The sequence below is a fragment of the Phragmites australis genome, chromosome 18 (genome assembly GCF_958298935.1).
Source record: "Phragmites australis chromosome 18, lpPhrAust1.1, whole genome shotgun sequence".
Taxonomy (NCBI): Eukaryota; Viridiplantae; Streptophyta; class Magnoliopsida; order Poales; family Poaceae; genus Phragmites; species Phragmites australis.
In genome coordinates this window covers 20,774,624-20,796,384 of record NC_084938.1, presented here as the reverse complement: position 1 = coordinate 20,796,384, position 21,761 = coordinate 20,774,624, and the positions used below count along the sequence as shown (strand labels likewise).

Below are 21,761 nucleotides of genomic sequence, written 5' to 3'. Positions count from 1 at the left end.
CATCTCCTAGTTTTTGTGTTTGCATTCCTTTCTCTTGGAGTTTAAGGACTCCTAGATGGCTAGGAGTTTCTCGTGAGCCATCAATACATTTGTGGTGCATCATGAGAAAGTTTGTGAAGGCTGAATATCGCCTCCGCAAGGGAATTAATACCACAAGGAAGTCGAGGAGTGCTTTGTGCAACCTCGGGAGGAAAATGGTTGAAAGAGACCTAGCTCAAGTGTGACGGAACGCCTCAATGGAGACATAGGATCCCCTCAAGTATCCAAACTTTGGGAACAACATCGACTTGTCTCCGTCCTTCGGTTATTTTGCATATTTGCATTACTTTATTACAAGTTCATAAATTGCTTTGTGTTAATCCAAGTGTTTTTATCTCATATAGGATTGCACCTCTCACTTGCTTTAGAGTAGTTTAAATTTCATATTTAATTTCTTTAAGGTTAAATTTCAGCTTGTTCAAAAGTTTTTGAAAAGGCCTATTCACCTCCCCTCTAGGTCGCCATCTAGACCCTTCACATACGAAAGAACTTCTCATTTCGCTTACGCCCCCAGGCCTGCCATATTATCGGTAACCACGCCATGGCTTCTCCAAACTTACATCACATCCAAAACACAACCTTCGCAAAAGTGGCAGAGATATCAATTAATCTAACAGACAAGAAAACCACTGCAAAAGCCCATGCAAAGGGCTGAAAACATGTCTTCTGTAATCTCAACTCTAAGCTCAACTCTGTCATTCCAACTCAAGAATAGTTGCTTTATGAAGAAAGTTTAGGAAGCACCATTTGCAATCCTAGCTCGTAGTCAAAGCACCAGCAGACAACGCTCCTCTCCGGATTCCTAGAGAGCATACACTCTCCTGAACAACACCAAAACCACGAAGGCCCATCTCAATATGGGCCATCCACTTTCACAACCCTCCTTTTAACGTGGGAGAAACCCTTAGTTATTGAACATAACTCTAATATTAACGCTTAAACTCTGGGGTAAACTCCACCTCTACAATACTCTTCCCTCGAACCAGGGTTTGGATAAACCCAACTAAAAGCTATTCTCAAAACATGCATTGATATCTTAGCAACCAAGTACCCAAACTATCGCTTTATGTAATAGTGGGTACTTACTCCTGATAGTGACAAACTTCTAGCACGCAAACCTACCCAGGCATCTCCTGATCAAATCTCCATCTTAGAGAGAATTGGGGTAGCCAATGAAGATCCAAAACCCTTAAGCCAGAAACTGGGCAACTACTTCTTCAACTCCATTCACTGCATGAGAGTCAGCGAAGAAGAAATTCCTAGATCGGACCACATACTAAGAATCACTCAAAGGAATGTCGCACAAAGCTCTAGCGACACCTCTAGATACTTGGTTAGGATAGGTTCAAGCAACCCCAAACTTTGGGATCTACTTGATGAGCAAAACTCATCAGGCTCAACTACTAACGCCCATGGTGGCAAGCTGACATAGCATCCCATCATGATGCTAGAGGCCACAAACTTTATGACAGACCCTAAGCAACACCAAAGCTTCTACAGGTCAGTTATAGCCTTGGCTTACTCCTCCAGAGCAATCAAATACCCACAACAAATGTGACATGGTTTATAAAGTGACACAAGTAAACAATACATATTTGACCAACAGTGGAGGCCTTGGCGAGATGCGTGGGGTGGTGGTCTCGTGGGCCTCGAGGATCATGAGGGACTCAGAAGTGGAGGCAACGGCTAGGGCTTCCTCCAGGGATGCGGAGTTGGAGGCAAGGTGGTCTAGAAGGAGCTGCTTTGAAGAGTTGAGGTGGTCCAGGAGGCTGCGGTCGGGCGATAGGGAGAAGGGGATCAGGAGGGGGGCTGACCAGCTAAGGGTGGGGGCAACAGGGAGAAGGGATCAGGAATTCGAGAGGGGGCTGCTGGTGGGGCTAATAGACTAACACAGTGAGCCAATGACTCATGTGGATGTGGCTGGATTACGAGTCAACTGCTAGAGAGCTCACCTGTCAGGGAGTGACGGGTAAACAGATGCCACGGGCACGGGTAAGTCTTACCCATTAATATGAACAAGGGTTCCCGATCTTCCGAAAGGTTCTGGTAACTCTCGATTTGGTGGAAACGAGACACAAGTCGATCCGGCTTCCGAACAACACGATCCGAAACCCCGCAATCGCAGCACCACGTCTCCTCTGGTTATCAACCGGCGTTGCACGGTTGACCTCGCCAAGAAGGCTAAAATCCTTGCCTGCGAATCGAAGAACACAAGCAAGAACAAGAAAGAATGCAACCAAATTGCAGATGAATGATTAATCTCACGAGTTGGGGTCTCACAAACCGACGAAACGGCGAAACTGTTCTTGACAGAATAATCTAAGCAAAACCCAACCCTAATTAGGGCGGCGGCTACTGTATATAAAGGATTAGGGTCGGCCAAGGATCCCTAGACGCGTCCCTAATGGACTCCAACACGATACATGGCCCAACGGACCAAAAACGGTGACGCAGCACCGGGACAGATTCTGGACGCTGACTTGTTTCGACGTTTCCCGTTGACTCAGAAGGAATTTGGACCTCAAACCAACGTCATTAGTTTCCTTATGAAATTATCTTTCCAACCATATGTGAATCGTCGAAAACGGAGTCCGGATGCGTCCTGGGCGTCCGTTTTATTGCTCGCTGGTCCTGGAGGCCGAGGCTGATTCGGACTCGAGTTGGACTGGACCTCCTGCTGTTGTTGGACGTCCTAGCTGCTCCTCCACGCCTCCAAGCCTTCCTCTATGTGTTTCCTTGTTCTCTCCATGATTCCTAAACAACACATAATCATTAGGTAGTAATCTATTCTCAAAATTATATAAAGAGTTGCTTAGGAACGAGCTCACCTCTAAATTTAATTGTCGTGCGCGAGCTCTTGTGATTGGACCTTGAAAGTTCAATGGAGGATCATTGTATGTATCCGAGGGAGTGATGTCCTCATCACCCATACCCATACACGTGCCTATATACCTATCGGGTAGTGTTTTTCACCCATGAATATGTCCATGGGTACCAAATATGGAATATACCCGACCCTGTTAGGTTATTTACCCAGAGGTAAATGAGTAATCAAGTATAATTGTCATCCCTAGTTGTATGGCATAGCTAGGGGTTGGGGCCTCGAGGATCCCACCCCACTAATAGTGGATTCTATGTCTTGAGGTGTACAAGGAGGAGGCGATGGTCGTGGCAACTGAGCTCATTGGTTAAGCATAGCCCATGATCCTGGGGACATCTTGCTTCCCGAGGTAAGCTTCAAGGCTTCTATTCCACTCCTAGGCACGGGACTCCGTCTCCCTCGTAGCCATCCTCAATCAGTTCGTGCCAATCTCAAACCGGCAGGCTCCAAGCCTCCAACTTGTTTCGGAGGACTTGTGAATTTTCGGGGCGTGTTCTGAAACTTCCAATGGTGGGAGATTTGGTGCTAGTGTTTGTGGCATCCACCTGCATGGATTCGATGCGCTCGCTTTGCATCGCTCGCATGGAATATTAGTAGTGTTTAAACTATAATGTAAAGAACATTGTGACAAAATGAATTGTAGATTGAAATTATCATGTCTTATTGCATTGAATCATGAATTTATACAAGATAAACAAACGCGTTCATATCCGTTCGGAAGACATCCCTTTTCAAAGGGGAATCTCCTCTGAAGGGACATGACTCATGCCAAAAGCAGTTGCTAGTGTTGATCATTTGTTCGTAACACTCCCCTTAATCAATACCGTCATCTTTATAGATCATGAGAAAAGACTTCTTCAAAAACCATCAAAAAAATTAGGACATAATAATAATAATAATAATAATAATAATAATAATAATAATAATAATAATAATATGATGTCGAAAACTCCTTTTAAAAGCCAATGGAAAAACATAAGAGAAAATTAGGTTGTTGGCTGTGTAAATTCATTTAAACCCATGGGGTTTTATGAAATGGTAGACATTTGCCTTCTTTAATTGGCCGAATGGCCTTGAGGCCCATTCAATCTTTTGGCCCATACGACTCGTTTGGCCCGGTTGAGGCAGGGCCTATATATAAAGCCGGGAGGAGGGGTGGTTAGGTTTAGTGTTTCCCATGTCCCTTCCAACACCACCCACCGCAGGTGCCGTGGTTGACCGCCACTACCCATTCCACTGCGCGCTAGGTGCCACCGGCATTGAGCCCGAGAGTCACTGGATTCCATGTGCGGTGAACTAGTCCCAGACATTGGTTGGCCACTTCTGCCGTCGTGTGGCAATCACGGCGAGCCAGAGATGGCACCACAGTGGATGTGCCCGGGACGGGCATGCTGACGTCGTCGACGTGGTGAAGTACTGAGGAGGCCAAGAAGGGAGGGGCGCCTCAGCGGGCTGCTATGGTTGTGAAGGTTACCCTTGCCTCTGCAGTGATTGGGCGTCCACCAGATCTAATGGATCCAGTGTTGAGGCTGCTCGCCGTCGTCGTCATTTGGGAGGGACACCACCATTAGGACTGTCTTGTGGGTGCACCCATCAACGAGTGGCATTGCATATGAGGGTGTCACCATCGTGCCTCAGCGTGTGCCTTGAAGAGGCGTCATGCCATGATGCTTGCCGTATCGTGAGTGCTATGGGCGTCACACATTCTGTTGCCCGTGTTGTGGCGTGCGCCATGGCGTGAGCCGATGTGGGTGCTGTTGCGCATGCTGTGGCGTGTGCCATGGAGGTGCTGGTGGTCATTGCGGTGAGAGTGACAGCGCGGTCAAGGAAGAAGACAAAGGACACCATTCGTGTGAATTTGAGGCCGTCAGGCCTACGTTCTTATGTGTTGTGGCCGATTAGCAAAAGAGTGTGCTTGAGTTTAAACTAGAATGTAAAGGTAAAGAACATTGTGACAGGATGGATTGTAGACTAAAATAATCATGTTTTAATGGATTGAATCATGAATTTATACCAGATAAATAGGTTGTTTCTCTTCCGAATAGGCATCTCCTCCGAAGGTACATGAGATAGAGGAATCATCCCATCGATCTACGTAGGATTCCTCATTGCGTTCGAAAAGCCCCTCTGGATTTCTCAATTTTGACCCGTCGTTACTCTGATGCTTAATTAATGCGAAACCTCTGTCGATGTTTTTCAAAAATGAAAATGAGATGCTTTAGGGGACTAATTTGATCTGGGCCGTTTGCTTAGCTTGGCGTCTAGGGATGGCAATTTTCCCCATTGGATCGGGTCGCCCTGGGTTTTAGACCCAACGGGGACACGTTCGGGTGAAAAATCGGCCCCACGAGGCTGCTGGGCCAGGACTCGATTGGAACCGGGTTCGCGTACTAGTGTGTTTTTGCACCCGCAGATGCCACCTGAAACCCAAAGGCGCGGGAACAGGCGCGTGCGGCCGCAGCTGCCGGAGGGCGTGGGTGGCGCGTGCAAGCGCGGCAAAGGGAGGGCGTGTGTCGGCGCGGGCGCAGGAGGGTTCGGGCACGAGCAATGCGCATCGGTGCTGGACGGCAGGAGAACGCGGGACGAGGTCGGCGCGAGCGCGGGAGGGCGCCGGACGTGTGTCAACGCGGGCTCAGAAGGGCGCGTGTCGACGCGGGCGTGTGATGAGTGGGCTAGTGTAGCACGCGGGGGAGGGAGAGGTGGGCTTGGTGGCTCGGGTCCCTGACGGAGCTAAGGGCAGGAGCCATTTTGTACCTAATATCTATTTTGGGGTCGAGTAGGATTTCTGATATCAGGTTGTTGGGTCAGATGTGTTAAGGCCAAACCCAACGAGGATAAACCCGTTGCCACTCTTATTGTCATTCTCTCTCCTCTCCTCTCCTCTCGCTGTAACCGAACCGTACGGCCTTTACGATGAATCCTTTGCGCCCAAGTCAAGCGTCCCTTTTCCGTGCGATTCGGCGTTGATTCGCTGTATGCGTTGGATTGCTGTAGCCGCTTGCTTTATTAGATCCAAAAATGCGCGCTTTGCGTGGCGGCGCCAGTCTCAGACTCCTACGACGAGCTTCCAGGCTTGGCTGCTCGAAGCCAATTTCGATACATCATATGCTGCATTTCACAGTGTTATGGGCTACTGCTATGTGCTGGTAATCTGCCATGCCTGTCTTTTGTTTACTTCGTTGTTTTTAAATTCTGGAGATTTGGATTTAGTGTTCTTGTCTGCATTGAATCGAATAAGGCCTCATAATGCAAGCTCGTAGTTCCTGAATGGTAGTAAGTTTTCAAAGAACTGTCCCTGTAACCCTGTTTCCCCTGCTGCTTCCGGTTACAAAGATCCATCACGCATGACGCATGCATGTGTCCATGTCGGCTCCAAGAGCCTCAGAAACTCCGTCCTAGGCAGCTAGGGGAGTTACTGTTTCACAGTACATTTGTCCACCACCTTCTTGCCATGGCTCCGAGCCCCACGTTGTTTTGAGAGCTTTCTCCCCCTAGGGACCGTTCCCAACCCGTCCATGGCATGACGGCAATGACACCCCCGTGATGAGAGCGACTCGACGAAGTAGCAACAAACAGGGGGAATTCCTGTAGCCGAACGCATGGCCGCGGCACTTGGCTGTCACCGTTGTTCGGTGGCGAGCGTGCGGCGTCCTCGCTGTTCGCTTCCCTGCGTTTGCCGAGCTCCTCTCCCCGTTCGCGACGTGGTGGGGGACTCTAGTTTGTTTGTTTCGAGTAGGTTAATGAAAGCTTCTATCTCGGCTTGTTATCCCGGTGGTTGGGTCATGTCTTCTTGTGGTAGATCCGCGTGGTTTTGCCGTGCCGCGGGCGAGGCGTGCGTAGCTTGATGAGAGCCACTCCGATGCGGGTTGTGCCTCTCCGGGCGCGCGGCTATTCTTCTTCTTCTTCTTCATGGACGCCGTGAAAGTGGAGGTGAGGAAGGCTGCTGCGGCTACGGCTGATGGCGCACCGCGACGGCCGCTGGTGCCATCGGAGAAGAGCAATGCTGCTCCAGCCGGCCGAAGAAGGGAGGTCGTCTCCAGGTTCAAGCCCGTCGTGCCACTGGCGCCGGCGCCGGCTGGTATTGCAGCGAGGCGGTGCACGTCCCCGTGCCCCGGCCGGGCCTCGGCAATCGACGGCACGGCGCCGTGCAACAGAGCGTGGTCGGCTGACAGAGCAAGTCCTGCCGCGCCTTCAGCTGCTCCGTCTTCTCGGCTGAAGCCCTCCACCGCCGCCGCGGCAAGGTCCTGTTCGCCGGCCCGTGACGCGGCCGCCGAGGTAAATTGCACTCCTCCCCGTGCAACGAGTGCAAAGGCCCCTGATGGCTTATGGGCATCGGCGCGGAGCCGGTCTCCCTCGCTTCGGTCAGAGTCCGTGCCAGCCCCTGCCAAGAAGATGGACAGGCTAGTCCGTGGCTTACCTTCAGAGATGGCCAAGGTCAAGGTGCAGGCAAACGCTGCGGCTGAGAGGAAGAGGAGTCCTCTTAGAGGGAACACGAACAGCATCGGCGACCAGAGTGAGAACGCACGGTCTTCAGAGTCTCCTTCCAAGAGGGTCATTGAGCAACATCGATGGCCGGCGATGATGAGTGGCCGGGGATCTGCGGGCCTCACTTCGACAACCGCTGCTCCTGCTGGCAAGGCTGGTAGAACAGTATCTTCGTCAAATCCTTCAGCAGGACGTTCTCCAAGAAGGATGTCTCCATCCGAAGGCACAAACAAGTGTCTGAACGGACCGCCGAACGAGATGGCACAGAGGGCGGCTGTCCACCGGAGCAGAAGAGGGGATAAGGCAGACTCTAGCAGTGATACCTCTTCACAGACGTCGGTAAGTTCTAAAGCGGCTTGTCGACCGAGCAGGGCCATTTCTTCACCTGTCCCATTTCTGCACCGATCGTCGTCTCCGAGCAAGGTTTTGTCAGCTGCATCCTCGACTTCCAAGACCTATCAGAGTCCACAGCGGATAAGGCCGTCAGCATCTTGCCGATCAAAATGTGCTTCGGCTGCTCAATCAGGTGTTGCACAACCTGTTTTTAACTATATAGCTGATGCACGGAAAGGGAAGAAAAATGCAAGCCAGATTGAGAATATCCATCACCTACGTCTGCTGAATAATAGATACCTGCAGTGGCGCTTCGTAAATGCGCATTCAGAAGAAACCCCATCGTCCCGGAAAATCAGTGTCGAGGTAACACTTGCATCTTATGTTAATACTATAGTACATTTTCTAATCTCGAATTGCCTAAGTTGACTTAGTTCATATTCTGCGGTCATCCTTATTTATTGCCTGCATCCAATTTATTTCTTCAAGATAATTGAGAGAGCAACTCCGATGAGACAGGTTCATCTTTTTGTTTATTAAGCTTGCTGGACAAGCATTTTACTTTTAATGCCGTATGCTAGTTACTTCATTCAACACGCCTTTTGTACTCTTTAATTTGTGATCCGTCAGAGATTTTGGCATAGCACAATCTGTTGATGCGACCATTGTTTATGAACATTGTCGGAGGTATATTTTCTAGATATCTCTTCATTGAGCAGCGTTCAACTGACATGATACCTTTTCTCCTATCATGTAAACAGAGCATTCTTTATAGCGTTTGGATAAGTATCTTGACGCTGCGGGATGCTTTAACAATAACAAGAATTGATGTGCTACTCCTGCAGCAAGAGATGAAGCTCTATTACATTTTAACAGAGCAGGTGCGTATTCACAAATTAATTATTATTTTTATCTTTACTTGTTTTAGGAGTGAAGAGTCATAGAATTTTTTGAAGATTTGGATTTGTGGAATCATAGTAAAAAACAGATAGAGAAATCAACATTACGGGCATCCTTGTTCTCTCATACTCTTAGAAACACCCTGAAAACTAAATTCATTTCGTTTTTGACCACATTATTGTGGTCCAGATTACTTATCTTGAGCAATGGCCGGTACTGGAAGAGGAGAACGGCAGTACTTTAGTTGAGGCGATCAAAGCTCTTAAAGCAAGCACGCTGCGCCTTCCAGTTACATCAGGAGCTCAGGTGTGTGGTGAACAAATAGTTGCTTGATTCAAATGACCTTGCTCTGTACTTGCGCTATTTTTATTTTATCTTGGACATTGACATTACTGTTGTATAAACAGGCTGATGCACTTGCAGTTAAGAATGCTATAAGCTCAGCTGTTGACGTTATGCAAGTTTTGAGTTCCTCGATTTGCTACTTTCAATCAAAGGTTAGATAGAAGCACCCATATATAAACGGTTTCAGATTTTGGTTTACAGTTTTTCCACAGTATTTTTTCTTTGATAATCTGGAACCTCAAATGGATTATAAAAGGTTTTTTGTATAAATTGTTTGGTGGAATATAGGATGTCCTTGCTGCTCTTATTGACGCTAGGACATGTTTACCAGGTTGAAGATAGGACATCTTTGGTTTCTCAACTTTCAGTTATGGCGAGACAAGAAAAGGCTGCTCTTGATGAATGCAGAGAGCTCTTAGCATCGGCAGCGAAATTGCAGGTACTTTCGGATTACAGTCTGGTAAAACCCTTTTGATTCCTAGTCCTAGTCAAACAATTTCCTTGAGATTTTACCCTACCTTCTTATTTCACTTTTAATCCCTAGTTGACTCTCTCCAAATTTTAAGAAACCTTGACACCAGGTCCTAGTTGACAAATTTTAAGAATCCTTGACACCAGATCCCCTCTACCCCTTATTTAACAAATCCTAGATGTAAAACTCTCATCTAATTTTAGGTATGTTTGTTTAGGCTTTTGCTTCTAACTTTTATGTTGTCTGCTAGAATTCAAAAGCTCAAACAAACGAGGTAACTAAAAGTAGTTTCTGAATGAGTTTTAAAAAATAAACTAGAAGTTAACTGAGAATAGTTTTAAAAAATAGTGTTCCAAGAAGTTAAAATTTATTGTAAAAAACAACCACTAAAATCTAAAATTAATTTTTCAGAAAAGCCAAATCGAAACATACAAACCATTAATGGCATAAGTTGAGGTTGGCCTCGCACGTACCGTAGTGTTCCTCTAAAAATACAACCTAGTTGACCTCTCGGTTAGTTTTCTGTAATAATCCGGTCATTCCAGTTGGATGTAGAAATCTGCACAAGGTCCTGTAGAGTTGCTGCAGGACTTGCGCATGCTGTCATTTTATCGAAGCGTCTGGCAGCAGTTGCATGCTGTCATGGTTTGGAATTGTCTGCTCCTTGTGACTGGACCATGGAACCTGACAAATTCCTGTAGGTATCCAGAACTTTGGACCATTTGCCGCAGCATGATTGAACTTATTTACCTCGTGCGTGCCCAACCAACATATTTGCAACAACAAAACCATGCTATACGAATGTAAATATACCAGCTCGGTTACTACATGGTGTATCTTTGGTCAGGTACAGGAGGCCAGCATTCGCACGCTTCTGATGCAACTGGGGGAGGGAATTGCAGGATGAAAATTGTCAAGCTGAAGAAATTAACCATTGTTTTTTGACAGCAACATCTGCCCATTCGAACATAGCAAATGAAACAGGGATCTGTAGAGATGAAGTAACAGAACAACCAACACACATATATGCAGTACCATACGCATTCCCTGACCTTTGGGAATCATGGCGCGACGCTCTGCAGCTAACGAGTTACGGTTCTCACAAATTATAGGACATGGCCTCAGCAGGTTTTATTATCGGGAAAGGAAAAGGTGTAAATGGTTTTCACCAAACAGTAAGCAGTTCATCTGTTTTCTCTTCTCTTTATTTTTTGTTTCCCTTATTAGCTGATGATGATAGTTTCTCTGCAAAGGCATCTGAAATTTAGGAGGTGCTATCAGGTGACGAGCACCTCCGACCAAAGTTAGAGAGGAGGGGTTTTCGGGGTTTGGGTTTGGGAGGATTTCACGATTAGAAGAAGCTTTAGGGGAAGCAGGCTGGCCAGACGGAGGAGGCAGGTTGTGGGTGGAGCCGGCAAGGCGGTATGGATGCTGTCGGCTATGAGCGGCGAAGAATGACCGGTGGGCATTGCTGGTGCCAGGGGAGGCAAGGATGTGGTCCGACGGAGCTGAGTTAGCGTGGCGGCAGGCAATGGGCACAGATCTAGCGGCCGGAGAGCCACCGAAGATGGCCAAAGGCATGGGAGCAGGGGAGTGCAGCAAGACAAGGCTCAACACATAGAGGAAGAAGATGATGGGAGGTAGAAGATGAAGTCTTAGATGTTGGATCTATATCGGATGGCTGTTCGTCGCTTGATGAAAGTTCTGTTTTCAGGCATATGAAAATTAGCATCTCGGGTTGTTTTTTAGACTTAGCAGAAGCATGGCCCGGCTCAGGCCACCAGAGGTTCCATTACATTGTGGGCCGAATGGTGCAAGGCCCGTGGGGACTCGGCCTTCCATGCATCTAGTCGGACAGAGAAGGAGCCACCGCTCGGACTAGCCCAGGCAGCCGGTAGAGATTCTGCGATGCAAGTTGCGGACCGCTCCTCGGTCTAGGTTCGAGAGGTCCCTCTCTGCATCTCTGGCATGGGTCGCGAAATATTGTGGCGCAGTCCGTCCAGCCTTTCAAGCTTTCAGCCTGGTAGTTTCCTCTACTAGGCCACGCGCTCGGATGGGCTGTGCTTGCTGGATTGCGCTGGCAGCATGCTAGCTGGCTAGCTGGCTCACCCAAGCTTTCTCCACAACTGGATTGCAGATTTTGGCCCAGTGTCCCCAGGGTTGGGCTATGACGGGGCACACACTATGCCATGGGCTTTCTTGGATACACCTCCACGTAATCATGCGAGTGAAATGGATCTAGTTGGATTCCGTATAAGTAGCATACCGCGCGATGTTGCACGGGTTTATGGGTGGCTGAGATGTGGACGTGGATCGAGTAATAATGCTAGCTCACAGGTGAGGTTCGGGTATGCGGGCGAGGTCGGAATGTTAGGACACTGTCACGGATTGGGCCTGGACCTGGGCTTTCGAATGGGCTGCAAGGGGTGGGTATGGCCCACTCGTAGGGAGCGACTTATATGAATGAGTACTCGTACTGGAGATAGCTACGATGAATTGAAGATTACACGGAACCTTTCTTGCTCCTCCGGTTGTCTTCCCCAACACTCCCTCGCTGGTCTGAGCTCCTTCTGCTGCTCTTATCCAATTCCCTTCCCTTCTTCTATTACCAGTCCAGTATTGCTTAGCTACACCCATTCTGTACCTCTTCTTTCCTCAAACTGTAACCACACTGTTGTACTTGATTGAGTAGCAATACAACTATCTGTCTGTGAGGAAATTCAGTGTTATTGAGTCGATTTGGCTTGGTGACTGGGAGAGGAACGTGACAATTGGTATCAGAGCCTTCGATCCCGGAGCTGTGGTGCGAGATGTCGAGGTTTGTTGCGGGAGGAGATGTTCATGGAGGTGATGCCTGCCAGGTGTTCGGTGGAATGTCCGGCTGGCAGGAGAGCTTCGTGCGCACTGGGCTTCGCATCTGCATGATGCACCTTTTCTACTCGGTGACCGATGACGTGTTGCACCAGGTTTACAACATCTATGGGCTGACGGTAGTGCAGGTGCTCTCATGCTGACGAGCGCGTGGTGGGTGGAGGTTCTCGTCTAGTTCTGGACAGTTTTCGAAGCTAAGCGAGCTCGGTGTGCCACCCACGGATGCAGTCTACAACGGTTGCTGCTCGTTGGATGTCTAGTTCATGCACCCTGTGGGCGAGTTGGCGTTCCCTTCCATGACCTCAAACATGGTGACAACCTCAGCCACCGCTGCATCTACACTAGCGCCGGTGACCGCCCCTGTGTCGGTGTTTGCCCCAACAACGGTGCACGCTGTTGTGTCGATGTCGGCTACTACATCAGCATCCGTACCAGTGTCTGCAACAACCCTCGCATCCGTGTTCCACACCATGACCACCACATTCCCAGCTGTTGCGTCCGCTGCGGTGTCGACGCACACTGCTGTCGTGCTGGTGTCAATCACCGAACCTACATCCGCCACCACCACTGCACTAGCATCCACCTCCACCACCGCTCCTGCATCGACAGCCACCCCGGTGCCAACACCCACCGTTCTGGCGTCTACCATTGTAGCCGCATCCTCGGCCATCGCCCGCTGCATCTCTTTGCCAAAGAACGCCGCTCGACAAATCAACAATTCTCCACTGTCACTGATGCGACCTCTGGATCGTTCATCTTCCATCTAGGATCTACGCATGGACAACAACTACACACTCATCTTCAACCCGGGCATCCCAATTGTGGTTCCCTTACCCGCAAGTTCAAGGAGGTGGTCCGACATGTTCTCCTGCATGATTGCTAAGGCCACAATCCTATAGAAGGTGTCAACCGGCATTGCAGAAAGTAGAAATGGAGCATTGTTGCTGATGAAAGTTGAGTTGTAGGTCCTCTCACCTTTAGTCCCCATCAGGGAGGTTACACTTCTCAGGTTCTGCAAGCAGCTGGCTGAGAGTGCATGAGTAGTAGTGGATGTGTCTATTGATGGATTGGTGAAAGATCAAAACTCTGAAACTACATCCACAGCTAGAAATGTTAAGTGCAGGAGGTTACCTTCTAGCTGGATATGTTAAGTGCAGGAGGTCACATGGGTTAAGTATACAGAATACGATGAGGTATCAATACACTAGCTCTATAGGCCACTTCTCTAGTCTGGCCTCGCCTTTGGAGCCAGGTGGTGGCTTGCAATGCTGCAATGCTAGTGTGAATCCCTGGCCATCCTCATCACCCTTGATACAGTTTTAGCAAATGACTCGTTAGTTATAATGCGAGAGGGTAAGAGAAGCATGCTAAAGCTGGCACGCCGGATCATGAAGAACTTTAGTGCTGGATGGTGGGTTTTTCAGAGAACCAACTGCGGCGTCGTCCACTCGGTGTGCAACCCTGATCTCAATGTAGCTCTGTTTTTTGGCAAGCTGTGTTTCTTGGAGTCAGCCGTCTGCTCGACCTCAACCATTGGGGTAGCCCAAGACTTTTTGAGTAGCTGTTGCGGCATAAAATTGTTGTTATTACCTTGGCTGCCACCTATGGAACAAGAAGAAACCCAGGGATCACGAATTGTGGCAATAGAAGCATGGAGGGTGTATATGTGCAAGCAATATGTAGAGGAATGCAAGGCCTTAGGATTTTGCACAGTTGAGCTGAATGCTGAAACTCTCAAGCTCTTTGAAGAAGCTCTCCTAAGAATTTTCCATCTCATCAAGGGTAGCAGTCTGAGAGCGCAGCCACTGTTGTTAGTCAAGGAGTAGAGCTCAGAAGGAGTTGAAGAGGTTAACCTGCCAATCTGGAGCTATTCTATGTGTCAATTGATTGAAGTCAATGCGCATTCGTTGTTCAGCAAGTGGTTTCCTGATGGTGGAAAACAGGTGGCCAAACTTTTCCAGAAGATCCATGAAATGATGGAGGAAGAAAACAACCTCGTATTTGTGTTGATAGATGAAGTTGAAAGCCTTGTCGCTGTGATGGTGGGGTCTGAGATTGCATTGCTCCAAAGTGGGACTACATGGATTTATCATATGGAATTGAAGACATGGCTTAATTGGCATGACACCTTGGACAGCGGAAGTGTGGTGTGGCTGCATTCCTTGGTTGATGCTAATGACTTGCATCCACTCATTGACAACACATTGAAGGTACAACAGTATTTGGAGACAATATTTTGGTACATTAGGCATAGATTTCTTGTGGATATTTGCTCAAGATATGCTGATTTTACACCTTGGAGCACTGATGTGATTGAAAGAAACACATCTGCAAAGCAAGACGATGGCCTGCATTTTTTGGCATCTGAATTTTCAGGTGATATTGAAGCCAATCTGAGTACACTAATCATTGAGCACAGATGGAGAAACCAGAGTGGAGATTCAGCTAGGCTCCTTGTTGCTGCAGTACCTGAAGCACCTGACTTGCTGCTGTAACTTTTGGTATTATTTGTAGCTGGAGAGGAATCGCTTGAAGGAAATGGAATTTGGGATCTTGGCGGACTGAGGCTCGACAACTAGAGTTCAGTCATCCTCAGTTCACGGTGTCGGCTTCAAGGCAAGCCAAGTCTCAAGGGGGAGGAATGTCACGGACTGGGACTGGACCTAGTTTGGCTAGGCTGCAAGGGGTGGGCGTGGCCCACTCGGCAGGGAGCGACTTATATGAATGAGTACTTGTACTGTAGACGACATCAATGAATTGAAGATTGCACATAACCTTTCTTCCTCCTCCGGCTGTCTTCCCCAACGCTCCCTCTCTGCTCTGAGCTCATGCTGCTGCTCTTTTCCAATTCCCTTCCCTTCTACTACCCGTCCAATATTGCTTAGCTACACCAATTCTATACTTTTTCTTTCCCCAAACTGTAACCACACTGTTGTGCTTGATTGAGTGACAATACAACAATCTGTTTGTGAGGAAATTCAGTGTTATTGAGTCGGTTTGGCTTGGTGATTAGGAGAGGACCGTGCCAGACACGTGTCAGCTTCGGGTTGGTTGAGATGGGTGAGTAATTAGTTTGGATGTAAAACTTCAAATGTATTCGTTTGAACGTAATGTTGTTTAGAATTAACATAATGCGCTGTAAGTGCGTTTTCAAATTCGTTTGAATGTAATGTTGTTTAGAATTAACCGTAACTACGTGCTTTGTAGCAGTGAGAGAAACATAAGAAAAGCTGTTTGAACATAGCTACACATGCACTTCCAAACTGAAAAGTAAACACAGTACAAAAATGTATTCGTCGAAAAAAAAAAGACTCCAGTGGTGATGATCTCATTCCCTGTAGAAGACCTTCTCGAAGCACTGCAGGTACTCAGGCTCCAGGCCAAAGAGTACGGCGACGCCTTCGTCCATGTCGGCGCGCTGCGTCACGTACGCCGTGCCACTGCCGAACATCTGCGCCGGCGCCACGAACCGCGGCGTGCCCCAGCCGAAGTCGGCGTCGTACATGGGCATCCCCAGCCAGCTCACCACCCACAGGTCGGACTCCGGCATGAGCTGCCCGCGCGCCGCCTGGCTGCCCTTCTCCGACTCCACCTCCAGGTAGTCCACCACGGAGCGCACGTACACGTCGTCCACGCGGTCCACGGCGTCCTTGATTGCCTGTGCCACGAACCCGAGCGGGCGGGCCAGGACGTCCTCCACCCGGGTGGTCACGAGGTCGCGCACGATGGCGTTGCCGAAGTAGCTGCGCGGGAGCGGCGGGCGCAGGCGGTGGCGAATGTTGGCCGGCACGCGGAGCCGCGTGTCCGAGGCCGGGGCGAGACCGCGCGCGACGCACATGCAGCGCCAGAGGTGCGCGGTGACGGCGCAGTAGGTGGACACGCCGGGCGCGCAGTGGGACTTGAGGTCGGCGAGGAGCTTCGGGGCCACGGAGTAGACGCGTGTGACGAAGGGCCGGGGGCAGCCGTTGAGCAACGCCAGCGAGTAGACGGGGTGGTCGAAGGCCGGGGTCGGCGGGGAGCGCGCTCGGAGGAGGGTCCGGTCGTGGAACGGCAGCGATCCACACGCCTCGGCTGCATCGAGGCCGCGGGCCAGCCCCGTCCAGGTCTGGATGAAGTGGAACGCGCCCATGCCGTCCATGGTCACGTGGTGGATGCCCGTGCCCAGCACCACGCCGCCGCCCTTGAGGAACGTCACCTGCACGCACGTCCAAGATGATGCACATGTCACAATTTTTCCTATTTGTTCCATGGATACAATAAGTTACTGAACATATACTAAAAATTCAACTCAGTATCTTATCGAAATGTGGGCATATCGTTTATCCGTCATGATACAGAAATAATATCATATTTTCTGACAGGTCACAGTCTCATCTATCAAAATGAACTCCGGTACTTTTCTTTTCCAGCATAAGAATGGTAGTCTCACAAAAAAATCCAAATAAAATGTCAAACAGCGGCGATGACATGGAGGATATATATAGCCATATAGGGTTAATCTCTCGTAAAACTACTTGCAGATAATTAACCAGATAAGTATTCAAAGTCCCTGCGTCATGAGATACAGCGATGCTATACCCCGCCTCAGAAGTTAAAACAAATATTAGATGTCAAACCCAAGTTACCAATTTCGATGCGATTACGGCTGCAGCCGCTGTTCTGCATACGATTTGCACACACTGATCTACCTCTACTGGGATATAAAGGCTATTATGTTCACGACGACCTATCTTTTTCTTTCTTTTTTTTGAATAATGACAAGAGTTCTACCTAAATTAATTAAGGAAAACGGAACAAAAGTGTCTAATTAGTGTTAATGACCTATCTTTTTCACATGTGTCATCATCACATTAGATAGCTTATTCGGATGGGTGTCGATTTCTCCTTTCAGTTTTGTCCTGTCTAATTCTTGGGCGGCCAGCAGAATTTCGCACGCATGTCCTAGTTAAGATGATATCATCAGATTTGATAGGTGCTGGCAGATACTAATTTCAAACATCAAAGGTCCAAATGTCGGAATTTTCTCTCGTTTTTTTATTTTCGAGAGGCGTCAGTGTGCACTATTATTACAATCTTAAACGTAGGACCGTTCGATCAGTACGACCAATTTAACCAATTGTCGTTGTTGGCCCTTTCTCCAAGTCTAAAGTGATACGTGAATAGGCTAGGTGAACTAGACTAGCCTTGGGAATCTTGTGGGGAATTACAATTGGCATGCAACTGTCTATTTCGATCATCTATTTTTTCCACTAATATTTATTCATGAGTTGATTATTTCATCTATTAAATAATTTTTTTCACTTAATTCTAAAGCATGAATTTCTAACTTAAACAAACGATCCAGAAAAGCCATGTATCCTCATGCCCCCAATGAATTTTTCAATTGAAATCCCGTAAAATTCACGCGTTCCAAGTAAAGCGATGACACGATGGATATTGGCCTTCACATGAGGCAAGCATTCATCTAGCAAACTCCGTTGCCGTTTCCACATGAAATCGTAAGTGTGCAACTGATTACGTCCACGGCAAAATTAAAGCACACGGCAGGAAGGACTAAGAAGCAAATAAAGGCAGAATTAGAAACGCAGAGACGCAAAGTTGCCGGTCAGGTCACCTGAAACATGGCCATGATGCAGGGCGGCTCGCCGGACGGCACGAATGGCACGAACATCCGCCGGGTCTCCGGCGACGGCTCGTAGTCCTGGAAGAGCTCCTCACCGGCGAAGTCCGCCCTGGCGACGACGAAGAGCGCGCCCTCGCCGTTGCAGTCGATCTGCAGCCTCCCGCCCTCGCCCACGCCGAGCCGCCCGGCCAGCGGGTAGAACGGCACCAGCGCCCTCGCCAGCGCCGCCTTGAGCCGCTCCGGCGCGAAGAAGCCCTCCCCTACGGCTCCAGCAGGCTCAGGCGCAGGCGTCGCCGGCACCGGGTAGTAGTAGACGAGCGGCGTGTGCGTCCTGGGCACGGCTAGATCGAGGTTGGACAGCCACAGCTCCCGCCGTGGCGTGTCCTCGCTTGGCGCCACCAGCGTCGTCTCCACCACGTCAACCTTCATCGTCCCTCGATCTTTCTCTACTTTCTACTCGCGGTCTTGCACGCAGTAACACACATGGTGGTGACCCAGCGCGCTCGTGCGATCAGTACGTGCTGCTTGTGTTCTCTCTTGTCTGTGACTTTGCAAGTGAAGCGTGTGGAGCCGCGAGTATTTGTAGACAAGTGATAAAGCAGGGCCGCGGCATGGGCCGCATGACCTGCGTGGCTGCGTACATGTGTCCCGTGGGCTGTGGTCCGGCTGCGCCATGCTGTTTCTGTCATCATCTATAACTTCCTCCACCATATCACCGAATAGGTATTTAAGAGAGGTGATCCAGTCCATTTTCTATTAGGAGTTTGATTGTAATATAGAGAACAGTGAATCAGTAACAATGAGTGTAATAACTATTTATTAACATTACATTAGTAAGGTGGGGTATTTATAGTCATACATCAATCACTCTAATCACCATCACATTTATGTCTCTTATCTATAATAGTATTAGTTCTATCTAACACTAGGAATAATCCTAGAATATTCATAGGTATTGCAGTCAATGTATATTTACAAAGTCTTAACCTAACTAAGCCTGACATGTGTCCTAAGGGACCCACATCATGTCTCCTTTTGGGGCTACTGGCGAGTTCCTCTAGGTCATCTTCTTGCCAGATTATTATCATCCTGCATGCTCCTTTTGGGGTAGGCCTCCGTTCTCTTATGGAAAGTTTTTTCTTTACATCCTTCTACCTCTAGGCTTCGTGATATCCCTTTGTCCTTCGAGCTCCAGTCTATGCTCCTCACCTGAGCTTCAGCCTACGCCTCGTGTCCAGGCTTCATCTTCTGGGCTTCGCCATCGCTTTCACCCTTCAACGTTCCTTTCTTCATATGCTTTCTTCAGGATCATCACTTGCTTCTCCGGACCTTCGATCCTCCATTGTACGCCCTTCGGCCTTATCCCTGCATAGTATAATAAAAACATCTATCATGATGTTAGCCTTGCTACTTTGCCTTTTAGGGTTGGCTGATGTGACCGAACTCAACGAATGGGGGCCAAAAAGTTACCACTCCCCCAACAGTGACCCCTTCACTGTTTTGGTCTTGACTTTGGGGGGTGGGGGGGGGGGGAAGCCAAGAATCTTTAGACAGTGGGGTGGTACCCTTCTCTTAGTCCCCCCCTTCGGTCGGTCGAATTCATCCCCAAAATCAACAAAGTTAATGCGTGTTTTAGAACAAACATATATATACATATATATATATACATACATATATATATATACATACATATATATATATACATACATATATATATATATATATATATATATATATATATATTAAACAAGAATATAGCCTTCCCCTTAATACATGGTAAAACCAAAGTATACCCTACGCATGGCGAAATCACATGTTTGGTTATTACTAGATGAAACCAAAATGTGTCCTTCGCGTGCCTGCGTGCCCTATATACAATAGCTATTCGTAACACTTGTACTAAATTACTACTTATCACCCTTCACACGAGGCGTACTAGTAGAAGCTCAGCATGAACCAAGTGTTCGACGCCCATTGAGAGACTGTGGGAACACGCTTGATGATGGTCGGAGCCTGCTATGTGATGTCCCATCGTTACTTGTAGTATTCCACCCTGCCATGGTGGTCTTCCTAGCCGAGAAAGTTGATGCAGTCCTTGAGAAAATTCGCGAAGTCCTTGTCTTCCGAGAGCATATACCATGCGTCATCTCAATTTTGCAAGATAATCTTGCAGTGCAACTCATAGGCCTGTGCCATCCCACATGCTAAGAAGTTGTTAAGAATGTATGGACACGCAAAGCTAGATGGTGCTCATGGGGGCGAGACCTATCGGGTGTTCTCGGTAGGCGGGATCCATAGTTTCTCATTACGGAGAAGAAGCACTTGGCCCCCAAGTTGGATGACATGAACGTTCTCTCTTCTGTCAGGCCATACTTTGGCCCAGAAGTCTTCTGGTGGTTCAAAAGCCCAGCCATTTTTGTTGCCACTACGCTACCATGATGTGCTCTTCATACTTGATATAGTGGTTGTGGTACGCGTAGATGATGATGAAGGTGCCTGCTTCAGCCCCTGTCTACTAAAGCATGAAGAAACCACTCGGATGGTTGCTTCGAACCCGCTCTGGAAGCTTCGGTAGCATGGTGGTCTCCCCCATCAGCAGGTTCACAACTATGGCCGAGAAACCATCACGTCAGTCGAACCCTATGAGGTGGTTTTTCCCAAAAGTCGATACCCTTGTTCTCCTCCCTGTGAGCATCGGGACGCGCGTGCCAAAAGGGCTTTCATCGGTTAACGAGTAGAAGAAAACTTCACCCGACTCATGGACCTCATCACTCTTGAGGAATGGTCTTCGCAGTGGATGTTGTCATGCCATTGTAAGCAGACTGCATTGAAGGATGCGAAGTCCCTTGGCTTAGCGAAGCGATTGGCTATGCTTCGGAGAACATGCTATGGGAGCCCAGAAGCGCCATAATCTTTTCCATGGTTCTAACCCCATTGAACACATGAAGAACACCTTGTAAGCCGACCTTAATGTAAACTGACCCGTGGTTGAGTGCAACTAGATGTGATGATCCTCCTCACTCGATATTAGCTCAAACCCATACAATTCATCCCAAAGCTGTAGGAACTCGATCAAAACACCGGCTGTAAGGCTACCATGAATATCTCAGATCCAGCGATGTTCTTGTAGATCTTGAGCCACCGTCCACTGATTAATGGCGCATTTAGGAACTGCAGCGACCAATGTCAGCGCAAACTCCCGCAGCGAGGGGCCATGGAGCCAACGGCCCGACCACAACAAGGTATTAAGGCCATTTCCAACTTCAGTAGTAACCGAAATAGCAAACATGGCTGCAGAATTGGTGTGAAAAGAAAGTTGAAAATCTGCCCAAGGTAGATCTGGAAGAGTTTTCTTGAGCCATAACCACTTCATGCAAAGTGTTCAGCCCAACATCTCTAGGTTATGAATGCCTAAACAGCCTAGCTCCAATAGATGGCCTACTTTACTCCAAGCAACAAGGCAATTACCACCGTTTGCCTGTTGTCTTCCTTTCCATAAAAATCCCTATCGAATCTTGCCAATGGCTCTAATAGCCCCCTAGGCATATCCATGGCGACCAAGATGTACACAGGGATGGCAATAAGCACAAACCTAACCAGAATTGTGCACCCTACCTTGTTCATTAGCGTTGCCTTCCATCAGGGCAGCTTATCTGACACTTTCTAAATCCATGGGAGCAGATCGGCCTTACGGAGTTTCCTATCTGAGATGAGGAACCCTAATCATGTGTAAGGGAACTCTAACCTGCCACACGGCAGGGATGAATCAATGACCTCCAATTCTGAGTCTTGACAATAGATTGGGACAGCGG

At 48.4% G+C, this 21,761-nt stretch overlaps 2 protein-coding genes across 3 annotated transcripts; one reads left to right on the top strand and one right to left on the bottom strand.

Moving 5' to 3' along the window:
• Nucleotides 1-6,244: 6,244 nt before the first annotated feature.
• Nucleotides 6,245-10,704, top strand: LOC133898382 (QWRF motif-containing protein 4-like). 2 transcript variants are annotated; one of them, XM_062339061.1, is made up of 6 exons: nt 6,245-8,104; nt 8,500-8,619; nt 8,828-8,944; nt 9,046-9,135; nt 9,315-9,422; nt 10,309-10,704. In XM_062339061.1, the coding sequence occupies exons 1-6, from the start codon at nt 6,830-6,832 to the stop codon at nt 10,360-10,362; spliced, it is 1,764 nt and encodes a 587-aa protein (XP_062195045.1). In that variant the 5' UTR covers nt 6,245-6,829; the 3' UTR covers nt 10,363-10,704. The 2 variants fall into 2 exon arrangements, with proteins under 2 accessions (XP_062195045.1, XP_062195044.1); XM_062339060.1 differs by having other exon boundaries at nt 6,247-8,104; nt 10,303-10,704.
• Nucleotides 10,705-15,538: 4,834 nt separating this feature from the next.
• LOC133899682 (putrescine hydroxycinnamoyltransferase 1-like) lies at nt 15,539-18,500 on the bottom strand. Its single transcript, XM_062340719.1, has 2 exons — nt 17,941-18,500; nt 15,539-16,521 (listed from the first exon to the last, which is right to left on the bottom strand). The coding sequence occupies exons 1-2, from the start codon at nt 18,376-18,378 to the stop codon at nt 15,655-15,657; spliced, it is 1,305 nt and encodes a 434-aa protein (XP_062196703.1). The 5' UTR covers nt 18,379-18,500; the 3' UTR covers nt 15,539-15,654.
• Between the last annotated feature and the right edge of the window lie 3,261 nt (nt 18,501-21,761).

Coding starts and splice junctions, on each gene's coding strand:
- LOC133898382 (XM_062339060.1), top strand. CDS start 6,830: ATGGACGCCGTGAAAGTGGAGGTGAGGAAGGCTGCTGCGGCTACGGCT. Junction 8,105..8,499: donor CCCGGAAAATCAGTGTCGAG/GTAACACTTGCA, acceptor TCATGTAAACAG/AGCATTCTTTATAGCGTTTG. Junction 8,620..8,827: donor ATTACATTTTAACAGAGCAG/GTGCGTATTCAC, acceptor ATTGTGGTCCAG/ATTACTTATCTTGAGCAATG.
- LOC133899682 (XM_062340719.1), bottom strand. CDS start 18,378: ATGAAGGTTGACGTGGTGGAGACGACGCTGGTGGCGCCAAGCGAGGAC. Junction 16,522..17,940: donor GCATCATGGCCATGTTTCAG/GTGACCTGACCG, acceptor ACGTGCGTGCAG/GTGACGTTCCTCAAGGGCGG.